General features: G+C 54.9%; 2 protein-coding genes and 2 long non-coding RNA genes across 4 annotated transcripts in view; 2 read left to right on the top strand and 2 right to left on the bottom strand.

Annotated features, from left to right (window-relative positions):
• LOC145513994 (uncharacterized) overlaps positions 1-13,639 on the bottom strand; it is a 159,993-nt gene that overhangs the window by 53,888 nt on the left and 92,466 nt on the right. Inside the window, exon 14 of the long non-coding RNA XR_014059798.1 lies at positions 6,687-6,798. This is a non-coding gene — a long non-coding RNA (uncharacterized LOC145513994). The remainder of the gene's footprint in view (positions 1-6,686; positions 6,799-13,639) is intronic.
• LOC145514005 (uncharacterized) lies at positions 2,235-4,796 on the bottom strand. The gene is made up of 2 exons (XR_014059809.1): positions 2,596-4,796; positions 2,235-2,500 (listed from the first exon to the last, which is right to left on the bottom strand). It is a non-coding gene; the product is annotated as an uncharacterized LOC145514005 (long non-coding RNA).
• On the top strand, positions 2,873-4,648 carry LOC145513971 (uncharacterized). The gene is made up of 3 exons (XM_081511056.1): positions 2,873-3,035; positions 3,435-3,747; positions 3,998-4,648. The coding sequence occupies exons 1-3, from the start codon at positions 2,901-2,903 to the stop codon at positions 4,624-4,626; spliced, it is 1,077 nt and encodes a 358-aa protein (XP_081367182.1). The 5' UTR covers positions 2,873-2,900; the 3' UTR covers positions 4,627-4,648.
• On the top strand, positions 10,506-12,290 carry LOC145513965 (uncharacterized). The gene is made up of 3 exons (XM_081511048.1): positions 10,506-10,675; positions 11,075-11,387; positions 11,638-12,290. Exons 1-3 carry the CDS (start codon positions 10,541-10,543, stop codon positions 12,264-12,266), a joined length of 1,077 nt encoding a protein of 358 aa, XP_081367174.1. The 5' UTR covers positions 10,506-10,540; the 3' UTR covers positions 12,267-12,290.

The following is a 13,639-nucleotide window of genomic DNA, read 5'->3' as shown; positions in this document are numbered from 1 at the left end:
CAAGTGCAGGCTGCTCCTCACTCCCCCTTGACAGTGTCCCTGAGGGCAGAACAGTGTGAATCTACTCAAGGTGGAAATGCAAACTCCGATGCAACCAAACTTCCCACAAGGTCTCCAAAACCACTCAGGAACAGGGAATTGGAAACTGCAGGGCATGACATGAATGGAGATGGAGACTTGACACCTTACACCGAGTTCACTTCCAGTTATCCCTAGACAAAGTTTCCATGAAAACTTGTCACAAATCTAGAAGAACAATGAGCAGAAACCGGACACGTGCTTTGAGTCTTCACACACAAAACTAAAAGGCAGTCCACAAAACAACCCAGAGAATACAGTGGACTTTGCAAAATCAAAGATATCTACCGTGGGAAAGACCTCATTACAAAAGCAAAAGACAGGTCATACATCGCGAGACGAATGAGTGGAAACACAAAGCTTCTCAAGGACGTGTCTCCAAACAGACAAAGAACACCAACACAACAAGCCTGTGAAAACTAGGGAAAGGTCTGAAGGGACGCCAGACTGAGGAAGACACACACAGAGTATCCCGGATGATGTCCAGCACTGAGGGCCTGAAGAAACAACAGTCTAGTTGCACTCCCTCAGGCCTGTGTGACCCTGGATGAGGCCTCTGTTTCCCGGTGGCTCTGAGAGATGGACAGGGAGGAAGGGGAAGAGAAATCACTTGCACTTCTAATACTCACAGCAAAGTCTTCCAATGAGAAGGGAATTATCACCCCCACTGACAATGCCATTCACTGAAGTGATACCCACGAGTCCATCTAACCCAGAAGGGAAGGAAGGACCTGTTCTCACAAAACGGCGAGAGATGGAAGAAAGAAGATCAAGCCCACACCAATCACTGGAAAGAGAAGCTGTGCTCAGGGCTTGAAAGAATTCCTATTGGGAAAATGATGTCACAGCCCCACAAGGCAATCCACAGCTTCGATGCTATTCCTCCCAAAATGCCAATGCATGTTCGCACCGAACAAAGAATTGCAAAAGGGGTTACGGAAACAGAAAAGAGCCTAAATTGTCAATACAATCCGACGAAAAAGCCCCGATACGGACGTCCAAGGTTGTGTGAAAGGAAATTAGACGACCAAACTAGGATCCTCAGGAGAGTATCGGAGAAGGCGATGGCGACCCACTCCAGTACTCTTGCCTGGAAAATGCCCTGGACGGAGGAGCCTGGTAGGCTGCAGGCCATGGGGTCGCGCAGAGTCAGACACGACTGAAGTGACTTAGCCGCAGCGGCAGCAGCAGGACAGTATGCTATTGGGAATACAACAACACACACAGATCCAGATCGATGGAATAAAGTTGAGGGTCCAGAAACAAACCCCGGCATCCAAGGTCAACTCATCTCTGACACAGAAGGGGAGAATATCCAAATGGGAACAAGAAAGCCTCTTCAATCAATGTCCATGGGAAAACCAGACAGCTACATCTGAAGAACGCTATTGGTTTTGATCTCACACCACCTCAATATCGGGGAAAAACCTCACCCTAAAGACTGATGTCATGAGATAGCTAGAAAGAAGCGTAGGTCAAAGGCTCCTTAACATCAGAGTCTCCTTGCCATTTGCTGGGCGGAGGTAGAAATGGGTCTCTTCAAGTAAGGGAAAGAGGGAAACCAAGTACACCAATGGGTTTCCATCCAATGGAACCTCTTCACAACAGAGAAGCTAAGCATTCACAAATGCAAAAGATAGGAAACGGAACATGAGAGACTCCTTGCAAGTGGTGTATCTGAGAAGGGGTTCATATGGAAAGAGACGAAGAATGCACAGCACTCAGATTCCAAGAAACACCACCACCACCCTTGACCCTTCCCCCATGACCAACTCCGACCTAAAGCCTTTCTCTCCCTCTAACCTATCCCTAAAACATAACCCTCATCTAATCATATACATGTGCATTCCTAGCATCCATCCATCCACACACGAGAGAGAAAGAGGAAGACACAGACTGAATCGAGAAAGGAAAAGAGAGGGACACAGCCAGAGAGAGACACGGAACCAAAGAGAGGAAAGGAGTCGATGGTCCAGACTTTTCATCAATCTGTCTCGAAGGTAGAAGCAATGACAGTGCGCCCATCCACCCCAGAAGGGGGAAACGGACGGAAGGTTTGGAGAGGAAAAGACAAGAACGCAGGGAGCCATTAGAAGCTCAGCCACCCGCAGAAGCCGAGCTGGGACACTTGAACAGAATCTCAATGGAAACAGAGGACCAGAAAGTTGGCTACTCTTTTCTATCAGAGAGGGAGACCTTCGAGTCTTCCTTTCGGTCCTCCAACTTGCATGCGGGGTCTCCAAACAGTCAGGAGGGGGAGTGCCTTTTCCTGGGTACCACGGCGCATCCAGGCCTCGTTCTGCCCCATTCTGTGCTGTGTCAGCCCTGGATGGAGTCTTTCTTTCTGAAGTCTCAGCGCACAAGCTCCACGTGATATCAGCCCCAGGTGGAAAGGCATGGAGCTGCTCGTAGGCCGACAGACCTAGGAAACAGATGGGAGAATGACCCCCACTCTGCAGATGGAGAGACCGGGGAAACCCTGAGGGGCATATGCTTGTCCAGGGCCACACCACTTACGAGAAGAAGGAGCCTGGTCTGAGAGCAGCGGGGTCCTCGGAGCTCAGGCCCTGGCTGCACCCAGGCCTCCCCAGGGCTGTGGGCTGGGCTGTGTGGCTGTCACTGTGCCTGCACATGGCCTAAGGGGGGTGGTCGAGCAGTCAGAAACCCAGAGATTCCCTTGCGAAGTTTTGGGGAAGGGACCTCAGCACGAACCCCAGGAAATGATGTCACCTGCCGGCAACAGAACCCAACAGAACCCGCAACCCGGGTATCCAGGCCTCCAGAGCGGAGAGGAGCCCCCAGCCAGATCACTTGCTGCCAGGATGTTCTGCTGTTTGCCCCTGCCCAGAGGCCGGGGCCTCAGGAGAGCTCACAGGCAGTGTGCGTGGGCACCCTGTCGACGTTGGCTCAGGGCACCCCCGAGAGGCCTCTGGCCCTTTGCCCGGAGAAACAGAAAGGTAACACGGGGAGCCCCAGGCGGGGCCAGGCCACCTCTCCCATGCCACCCGGAAACAGCGGGTCCTTTGCCTGTGTGTGTGGATGCGGGTTTCTCGGGGTGTGTCTCCCTCAAGGAAGCCCAGGCGGATGTGGGGTCAGAAGCCTGCGGACAAGTTGTGTCCACACCCCAGGGGAGAGCAGGCTGGGTGGGATGGGGAGAGTGCGGGCAGCGCCGGCCGCCCAGGCTGACCTCACACCCTCAGGTGGGTCTCTATCCTCCCGGGTGGGGATCTGAGCAGACACACGTCTCTGACCCTTCTGGGAAGAGAAGTTCGAGCAGGCAGAAGCAGCGGCTCCACTGGCCAGGCCCAGCTCGGAAAACTCCCAGCACGGCTGGCTGACGGTCACTGTCGTTGCAGAGCTTCCCACGTGATGAGGCCGAGGACGGGGACACCCCGTCCACCTCCCGGAGGGAGGGGTCGGAGCACCACCCCCCCGCCCGTGAGGCCCAGTGCAGGCTCCAGGTGAGCGTGCCCACGGAGGCATCAGCCCCACCGGGGGCGAAGCGGAGGCGGGGAAGGCCTGCTGCCGAGACACCACCCAGGATACACCCGGCGGCCCAGTCTGAGGCGGCCACGGAGCTCAGCACACCCGGCTCCGACCCAGAGTCCCGAGAACCCCGGCCTCTGAGGCAGCAGGAGGACCTGGAGCCCAGCACGCCAGAGCACAGAGGTGAGGACGCTGGGGCTGGTGCACGGGAGTGTGTGGGGAGGGGGTGCTGAGCTACACACGGACGAGTCCCCGAAAGATGCTGCTGGGCCTGCAGCAAGCGCTGGCCTCACACCCCCACCCCCATCTTGCACACTTCAGTCCCAAAAGACATCCGACCCTGGGTATTCTTTGGGAATCTCTTGGAAGCTTTCTGTCCCGGGATACGCACATGCCAAGGCTGGCCTGTGGGCAAACTTTGCTTCTCCCCCAGCTCTAGCACTGGCCTCCAACTGGAACCAGGCTCTACTTCCCAGACCTGTCCCTACAGAGGTGGTGGCTCCACGTGCAGGACCCAGGGATCCACCGAGGCCAGATGGAGATCCGAGACTTGCCCTCACAGAGACACCAGGCCAGCTGGGTACTGGCCAGCACACCGGGCAGATCGGATCTCCGTGCCTGCAGGGCCCCCAGCCCCAGGCACTGATGTCCCACCCCCTCAGCCAGAACCTCCACCTCCACGTGCACCTGTACCTGCTCGGGCTTTGGCAGGAGAACCCGAGGCAGAGGAGGAGTCACCGCCTCGGCAGGGAGAGCCTGCCCTGGCTCCCGCGCAACACCCAGACGCCGACGATGACTCACTCGCCCCTGCAGGAAGAACGAGCCCCCGCTCTGGGCAGAGACCCAGAGCCCTTGCCGGAAACACCACGTCCAGGGGAGCGGTCGGCTCTGCAGCCTCCATCCCTGTCTGCTCACCGTGGACGCCGGCAACTCGGTCTGCCCCCAGGGGACATGGAGTTCCTTTCCCCTGAACTGCTTTGCATTTGGTTTGTTTCCACCTTTCTGGTGATGTTTTATTTTGTGTATGGTTTCCTGTATTTCTCTTGGTTAAGTTGGGATTAGTAAACTTTTTCATCATTGTTGCAATTTGGGAACACTGTTGTGTAACTCTGGTGATACTGTGTTACCATCCCAATTTGTAGTTTCAGACCCGTTCGATCTTTATGCCCCACCCCCCAACAAAGCCTGGATTCAAGGCAAGCACGCCCTGTTCATCCCTCCCCCCGATCCTGAACACAATTTCATCTTTTCTTTCTGCATTCCTTCCTATATTCTTGGTGTCCCCAATCAATGACTCTCAGTGAAATGACTGAAGGAGTTTTTTTCGGACTCTCCACCTACTGTAAGACTCCATTGGAGAGTTCTCATTTGTATGTCATTTGAACTAGCCTTTGATAGCTGAAAGGACGGTGTACGTCCTTTCAAGATATCATGTGCCAAACGAAGCCCTTTTGGCAAATGCCATCATTATCTCCAGGCAGGCATTGCTGTTTGAAGGGTGACATCTCAGCCAGAAGGCAGAGGCTGAGCTCCTCTTGTTGCACCAGCTCCCAAAAGAAGCCAAGAAAGGGAGCTGGAACAACAAACCACCCCAACGCCCAGGAAAGCGTTCTTCACGACAGAAGGCTAGAAAATGACCCAACAACCTTGTGGCCCAGAACCCCTCTAAAAAATCACTGTTCCATAAAAAAGAGAAACACATGGGAAGTTCCAAGGAGAGGCAATGCCCATGGCCAGTGTACTTTAGAGACGGCCTGACCGCTCCGGGGAAGACACGCACCGACGGAACCCCTTGGGAAACAGCAGTGATAGTCCTCACCGTTGTAAGGGTTTCCTCTGGGGACAACCTGCCCTGGGCACCACATGAGGGAGCAGACCGGCTTCTCTTCCTCTGCCCCCACACCATTCACTCATGAAGGCAGCTCAGGTGTTCTCATGCCCTGCCTGCCTGCCTGCCTGCCTGGCTCATCCGTGAGCTGTGCCCACCTCCAGGGCAGGACTCCACCTTCTCCTCTCTGTGTACCGTGAATCTGCACACAGTGGGCTTTCAGAACCTTAGGAGACTTGAGCCATTCCCACTGGAGCCAGAACCCTCCCCAGGAAGGAAAACAGCTGTGGAGTCATTTTGGCCCCAGCACTGGTTCCCAAACCCTGGCGGCTCCTACAGCCTCTACGGTGTGAAGAGGGAGGTCCCTTTTGACAGAGCTTTCCGGCTGTCAGATCTAAGCTGTTGTTTCCCTGTCAGCTGTGTCTCTTCCGTTGCAGCCAGGTGGGCCACGCTGCTCCAAAGGAGCTCACAAGCTGAGTTGCAAGGGAGGTATTGAGAGGACAGGGATGGCTACAACGTGCTGCAAACTGAGTGAGGGTCCCCACAATCCTCAGCAAAGGTCTGTGGTGTGCAAGTGGGGAGTAGAGGGCCCCCAAGTTCCAAAGGAAGGGAGGTACTTGGGAGCTAAAGCCCTTGGCTGCTGTGGTAGCAGCTGCAGATGGCAGCTCGTCCACAGTGCACTTCGAATGAGGTCATATGAGCGGGACTCTGGAAATGGCTCCGAAATCCAGAGAAAGGGGTCAGGGTATGTGGGAATCCGGCGGGGGTGGGGGGTGGATGAAGGAAGGTGTCCTTCCTCTCTCCAGTGCAATTTGGTTTGGTGAGTCTCAAAGCTACCAGATGGCACTTCCCAAGTCAGGCCCCCGCAGGAATCAGGGTGGGCTGTGTGCCTCGGCCCCTGCCACAGGGACAAGCCACACCAGTGGACTCCCTGAGCTCAAATGGCCGGATCTGGGGGTTCTGTCTGGGTGCACACCTCCTTGCTGTGGCCAAGTTCCCCCCTTCTCTGAGCACCAGCTTCATCCTCTCGAAGGAGGACATCGATTGCTACCTTGGCACGTTACTCTCTTCATCCTGTGAAGACTCATTAGGCTTATCCTACAATTACTAGCTGGCCCGAAGAGATATCTCCTGAATCCAGATTAAGCTGGAGTCTCCCAGGCTCATCTGGCATGTCTTCCCTGAAGTCTGCCAAAACCCACACCCTTGCATTTCCAGGGACTCCCCTTAGCCAGCTGGGCAGAAAACCCAGCATGCTTCAAACAAGCTGACAGACAAGCGGGAGAGGACTCACGGGCAGACGGCCTCCCTCAGGTCTCGGGTGGAGCTCTGGGACCACAGCAGCAACGGGCCATCCCAGCCCCTGGGCTCAGCAGCGCCCTCATTCTCAGGCCGGCGGCTCTGCCCTGAGGGGAGCAGGAAGGTCACCAACTGCAGCAGGCGGACCTCAAGCCCCTCCCACTGCTGGAGCCTGACCTCCCCCGGCCCCACCCCTTCCCCTACCCCAGCAGGACGAGAGCTCGTCTTCCCCTGGCTTCCAACGTGAGGCCCGGCCCTAGGCCCCGATTGGGCACTGCCCCAGTCCGGAGCCAATCACAGTGGCCAGGGAGGTGGAACGCACTGATTGGCCAGGGCCAGGTCATGTGACCATGCTCCCCAGGAAACTCAAATATTACCAAGATTCCCTAACAAACCAATGAACAAAATTATCCAGTAAACGCAAACCGTACTTTTTAATGAGTCCAATGTCACAGAAAAAAAAAAAAAAAAGCTTCACAATGAACTGCTCAAGGAAGCTACTAAATAAACTTTCAGAAAAGTTAAGTCTTTTTTTTTTTTTTTTTTAATAGGGTGACGGAGAGCTATACCTTTCCCATCTATGTGAATTTAGGTTTAAACTAGATTTCCCTTGGCTATTATATAAGACAAAAAACCCCACATCACCCCCTTTCACTCCCCCCACCCCCAAAAAGTGTTTTAGTCTATTGAGTTTTTGTGTCCTCAGTTGTGTCTGATTCACGGCAACTCACGAACTCTACACAGCCAGGCTCTTCCGTCCATGGAATTCAGGGCAATTTTTTTCTGTCACAGTAAATGCCCACCCTGGGTGATCCAAAGGCAAGGGCTCAGAGGCTCCTGAGAGAATAACTCCTTTCAGCTGAGCACAGAGCTGGCTCCTCACTGGGATGCCTGTGGCCTGGGGCTCACAGAGGGGAGAGCAGCACTCGCCCCACCGTGTGGTCACTGCTGCAAGTGCAGGCTGCTCCTCACTCCCCCTTGACAGTGTCCCTGAGGGCAGAACAGTGTGAATCTACTCAAGGTGGAAATGCAAACTCCGATGCAACCAAACTTCCCACAAGGTCTCCAAAACCACTCAGGAACAGGGAATTGGAAACTGCAGGGCATGACATGAATGGAGATGGAGACTTGACACCTTACACCGAGTTCACTTCCAGTTATCCCTAGACAAAGTTTCCATGAAAACTTGTCACAAATCTAGAAGAACAATGAGCAGAAACCGGACACGTGCTTTGAGTCTTCACACACAAAACTAAAAGGCAGTCCACAAAACAACCCAGAGAATACAGTGGACTTTGCAAAATCAAAGATATCTACCGTGGGAAAGACCTCATTACAAAAGCAAAAGACAGGTCATACATCGCGAGACGAATGAGTGGAAACACAAAGCTTCTCAAGGACGTGTCTCCAAACAGACAAAGAACACCAACACAACAAGCCTGTGAAAACTAGGGAAAGGTCTGAAGGGACGCCAGACTGAGGAAGACACACACAGAGTATCCCGGATGATGTCCAGCACTGAGGGCCTGAAGAAACAACAGTCTAGTTGCACTCCCTCAGGCCTGTGTGACCCTGGATGAGGCCTCTGTTTCCCGGTGGCTCTGAGAGATGGACAGGGAGGAAGGGGAAGAGAAATCACTTGCACTTCTAATACTCACAGCAAAGTCTTCCAATGAGAAGGGAATTATCACCCCCACTGACAATGCCATTCACTGAAGTGATACCCACGAGTCCATCTAACCCAGAAGGGAAGGAAGGACCTGTTCTCACAAAACGGCGAGAGATGGAAGAAAGAAGATCAAGCCCACACCAATCACTGGAAAGAGAAGCTGTGCTCAGGGCTTGAAAGAATTCCTATTGGGAAAATGATGTCACAGCCCCACAAGGCAATCCACAGCTTCGATGCTATTCCTCCCAAAATGCCAATGCATGTTCGCACCGAACAAAGAATTGCAAAAGGGGTTACGGAAACAGAAAAGAGCCTAAATTGTCAATACAATCCGACGAAAAAGCCCCGATACGGACGTCCAAGGTTGTGTGAAAGGAAATTAGACGACCAAACTAGGATCCTCAGGAGAGTATCGGAGAAGGCGATGGCGACCCACTCCAGTACTCTTGCCTGGAAAATGCCCTGGACGGAGGAGCCTGGTAGGCTGCAGGCCATGGGGTCGCGCAGAGTCAGACATGACTGAAGTGACTTAGCCGCAGCGGCAGCAGCAGGACAGTATGCTATTGGGAATACAACAACACACACAGATCCAGATCGATGGAATAAAGTTGAGGGTCCAGAAACAAACCCCGGCATCCAAGGTCAACTCATCTCTGACACAGAAGGGGAGAATATCCAAATGGGAACAAGAAAGCCTCTTCAATCAATGTCCATGGGAAAACCAGACAGCTACATCTGAAGAACGCTATTGGTTTTGATCTCACACCACCTCAATATCGGGGAAAAACCTCACCCTAAAGACTGATGTCATGAGATAGCTAGAAAGAAGCGTAGGTCAAAGGCTCCTTAACATCAGAGTCTCCTTGCCATTTGCTGGGCGGAGGTAGAAATGGGTCTCTTCAAGTAAGGGAAAGAGGGAAACCAAGTACACCAATGGGTTTCCATCCAATGGAACCTCTTCACAACAGAGAAGCTAAGCATTCACAAATGCAAAAGATAGGAAACGGAACATGAGAGACTCCTTGCAAGTGGTGTATCTGAGAAGGGGTTCATATGGAAAGAGACGAAGAATGCACAGCACTCAGATTCCAAGAAACACCACCACCACCCTTGACCCTTCCCCCATGACCAACTCCGACCTAAAGCCTTTCTCTCCCTCTAACCTATCCCTAAAACATAACCCTCATCTAATCATATACATGTGCATTCCTAGCATCCATCCATCCACACACGAGAGAGAAAGAGGAAGACACAGACTGAATCGAGAAAGGAAAAGAGAGGGACACAGCCAGAGAGAGACACGGAACCAAAGAGAGGAAAGGAGTCGATGGTCCAGACTTTTCATCAATCTGTCTCGAAGGTAGAAGCAATGACAGCGCCCATCCACCCCAGAAGGGGGAAACGGACGGAAGGTTTGGAGAGGAAAAGACAAGAACGCAGGGAGCCATTAGAAGCTCAGCCACCCGCAGAAGCCGAGCTGGGACACTTGAACAGAATCTCAATGGAAACAGAGGACCAGAAAGTTGGCTACTCTTTTCTATCAGAGAGGGAGACCTTCGAGTCTTCCTTTCGGTCCTCCAACTTGCATGCGGGGTCTCCAAACAGTCAGGAGGGGGAGTGCCTTTTCCTGGGTACCACGGCGCATCCAGGCCTCGTTCTGCCCCATTCTGTGCTGTGTCAGCCCTGGATGGAGTCTTTCTTTCTGAAGTCTCAGCGCACAAGCTCCACGTGATATCAGCCCCAGGTGGAAAGGCATGGAGCTGCTCGTAGGCCGACAGACCTAGGAAACAGATGGGAGAATGACCCCCACTCTGCAGATGGAGAGACCGGGGAAACCCTGAGGGGCATATGCTTGTCCAGGGCCACACCACTTACGAGAAGAAGGAGCCTGGTCTGAGAGCAGCGGGGTCCTCGGAGCTCAGGCCCTGGCTGCACCCAGGCCTCCCCAGGGCTGTGGGCTGGGCTGTGTGGCTGTCACTGTGCCTGCACATGGCCTAAGGGGGGTGGTCGAGCAGTCAGAAACCCAGAGATTCCCTTGCGAAGTTTTGGGGAAGGGACCTCAGCACGAACCCCAGGAAATGATGTCACCTGCCGGCAACAGAACCCAACAGAACCCGCAACCCGGGTATCCAGGCCTCCAGAGCGGAGAGGAGCCCCCAGCCAGATCACTTGCTGCCAGGATGTTCTGCTGTTTGCCCCTGCCCAGAGGCCGGGGCCTCAGGAGAGCTCACAGGCAGTGTGCGTGGGCACCCTGTCGACGTTGGCTCAGGGCACCCCCGAGAGGCCTCTGGCCCTTTGCCCGGAAAAACAGAAAGGTAACACGGGGAGCCCCAGGCGGGGCCAGGCCACCTCTCCCATGCCACCCGGAAAAACCGGGTCCTTTGCCTGTGTGTGTGGATGCGGGTTTCTCGGGGTGTGTCTCCCTCAAGGAAGCCCAGGCAGATGTGGGGTCAGAAGCCTGCGGACAAGTTGTGTCCACACCCCAGGGGAGAGCAGGCTGGGTGGGATGGGGAGAGTGCGGGCAGCGCCGGCCGCCCAGGCTGACCTCACACCCTCAGGTGGGTCTCTTTCCTCCCGGGTGGGGATCTGAGCAGACACACGTCTCTGACCCTTCTGGGAAGAGAAGTTCGAGCAGGCAGAAGCAGCGGCTCCACTGGCCAGGCCCAGCTCGGAAAACTCCCAGCACGGCTGGCTGACGGTCACTGTCGTTGCAGAGCTTCCCACGTGATGAGGCCGAGGACGGGGACACCCCGTCCACCTCCCGGAGGGAGGGGTCGGAGCACCACCCCCCCGCCCGTGAGGCCCAGTGCAGGCTCCAGGTGAGCGTGCCCACGGAGGCATCAGCCCCACCGGGGGCGAAGCGGAGGCGGGGAAGGCCTGCTGCCGAGACACCACCCAGGATACACCCGGCGGCCCAGTCTGAGGCGGCCACGGAGCTCAGCACACCCGGCTCCGACCCAGAGTCCCGAGAACCCCGGCCTCTGAGGCAGCAGGAGGACCTGGAGCCCAGCACGCCAGAGCACAGAGGTGAGGACGCTGGGGCTGGTGCACGGGAGTGTGTGGGGAGGGGGTGCTGAGCTACACACGGACGAGTCCCCGAAAGATGCTGCTGGGCCTGCAGCAAGCGCTGGCCTCACACCCCCACCCCCATCTTGCACACTTCAGTCCCAAAAGACATCCGACCCTGGGTATTCTTTGGGAATCTCTTGGAAGCTTTCTGTCCCGGGATACGCACATGCCAAGGCTGGCCTGTGGGCAAACTTTGCTTCTCCCCCAGCTCTAGCACTGGCCTCCAACTGGAACCAGGCTCTACTTCCCAGACCTGTCCCTACAGAGGTGGTGGCTCCACGTGCAGGACCCAGGGATCCACCGAGGCCAGATGGAGATCCGAGACTTGCCCTCACAGAGACACCAGGCCAGCTGGGTACTGGCCAGCACACCGGGCAGATCGGATCTCCGTGCCTGCAGGGCCCCCAGCCCCAGGCACTGATGTCCCACCCCCTCAGCCAGAACCTCCACCTCCACGTGCACCTGTACCTGCTCGGGCTTTGGCAGGAGAACCCGAGGCAGAGGAGGAGTCACCGCCTCGGCAGGGAGAGCCTGCCCTGGCTCCCGCGCAACACCCAGACGCCGACGATGACTCACTCGCCCCTGCAGGAAGAACGAGCCCCCGCTCTGGGCAGAGACCCAGAGCCCTTGCCGGAAACACCACGTCCAGGGGAGCGGTCGGCTCTGCAGCCTCCATCCCTGTCTGCTCACCGTGGACGCCGGCAACTCGGTCTGCCCCCAGGGGACATGGAGTTCCTTTCCCCTGAACTGCTTTGCATTTGGTTTGTTTCCACCTTTCTGGTGATGTTTTATTTTGTGTATGGTTTCCTGTATTTCTCTTGGTTAAGTTGGGATTAGTAAACTTTTTCATCATTGTTGCAATTTGGGAACACTGTTGTGTAACTCTGGTGATACTGTGTTACCATCCCAATTTGTAGTTTCAGACCCGTTCGATCTTTATGCCCCACCCCCCAACAAAGCCTGGATTCAAGGCAAGCACGCCCTGTTCATCCCTCCCCCCGATCCTGAACACAATTTCATCTTTTCTTTCTGCATTCCTTCCTATATTCTTGGTGTCCCCAATCAATGACTCTCAGTGAAATGACTGAAGGAGTTTTTTTCGGACTCTCCACCTACTGTAAGACTCCATTGGAGAGTTCTCATTTGTATGTCATTTGAACTAGCCTTTGATAGCTGAAAGGACGGTGTACGTCCTTTCAAGATATCATGTGCCAAACGAAGCCCTTTTGGCAAATGCCATCATTATCTCCAGGCAGGCATTGCTGTTTGAAGGGTGACATCTCAGCCAGAAGGCAGAGGCTGAGCTCCTCTTGTTGCACCAGCTCCCAAAAGAAGCCAAGAAAGGGAGCTGGAACAACAAACCACCCCAACGCCCAGGAAAGCGTTCTTCACGACAGAAGGCTAGAAAATGACCCAACAACCTTGTGGCCCAGAACCCCTCTAAAAAATCACTGTTCCATAAAAAAGAGAAACACATGGGAAGTTCCAAGGAGAGGCAATGCCCATGGCCAGTGTACTTTAGAGACGGCCTGACCGCTCCGGGGAAGACACGCACCGACGGAACCCCTTGGGAAACAGCAGTGATAGTCCTCACCGTTGTAAGGGTTTCCTCTGGGGACAACCTGCCCTGGGCACCACATGAGGGAGCAGACCGGCTTCTCTTCCTCTGCCCCCACACCATTCACTCATGAAGGCAGCTCAGGTGTTCTCATGCCCTGCCTGCCTGCCTGCCTGCCTGGCTCATCCGTGAGCTGTGCCCACCTCCAGGGCAGGACTCCACCTTCTCCTCTCTGTGTACCGTGAATCTGCACACAGTGGGCTTTCAGAACCTTAGGAGACTTGAGCCATTCCCACTGGAGCCAGAACCCTCCCCAGGAAGGAAAACAGCTGTGGAGTCATTTTGGCCCCAGCACTGGTTCCCAAACCCTGGCGGCTCCTACAGCCTCTACGGTGTGAAGAGGGAGGTCCCTTTTGACAGAGCTTTCCGGCTGTCAGATCTAAGCTGTTGTTTCCCTGTCAGCTGTGTCTCTTCCGTTGCAGCCAGGTGGGCCACGCTGCTCCAAAGGAGCTCACAAGCTGAGTTGCAAGGGAGGTATTGAGAGGACAGGGATGGCTACAACGTGCTGCAAACTGAGTGAGGGTCCCCACAATCCTCAGCAAAGGTCTGTGGTGTGCAAGTGGGGAGTAGAGGGCCCCCAAGTTCCAAAGGA

This window comes from Giraffa tippelskirchi, chromosome 7 (genome assembly GCF_054371585.1).
Source record: "Giraffa tippelskirchi isolate mGirTip1 chromosome 7, T2T-mGirTip1v1.2.pri, whole genome shotgun sequence".
NCBI lineage: Eukaryota > Metazoa > Chordata > Mammalia > Artiodactyla > Giraffidae > Giraffa > Giraffa tippelskirchi.
The sequence above is the reverse complement of the archived record's forward strand: the minus strand, read 5'-3'. Positions and strand labels throughout refer to the sequence as shown.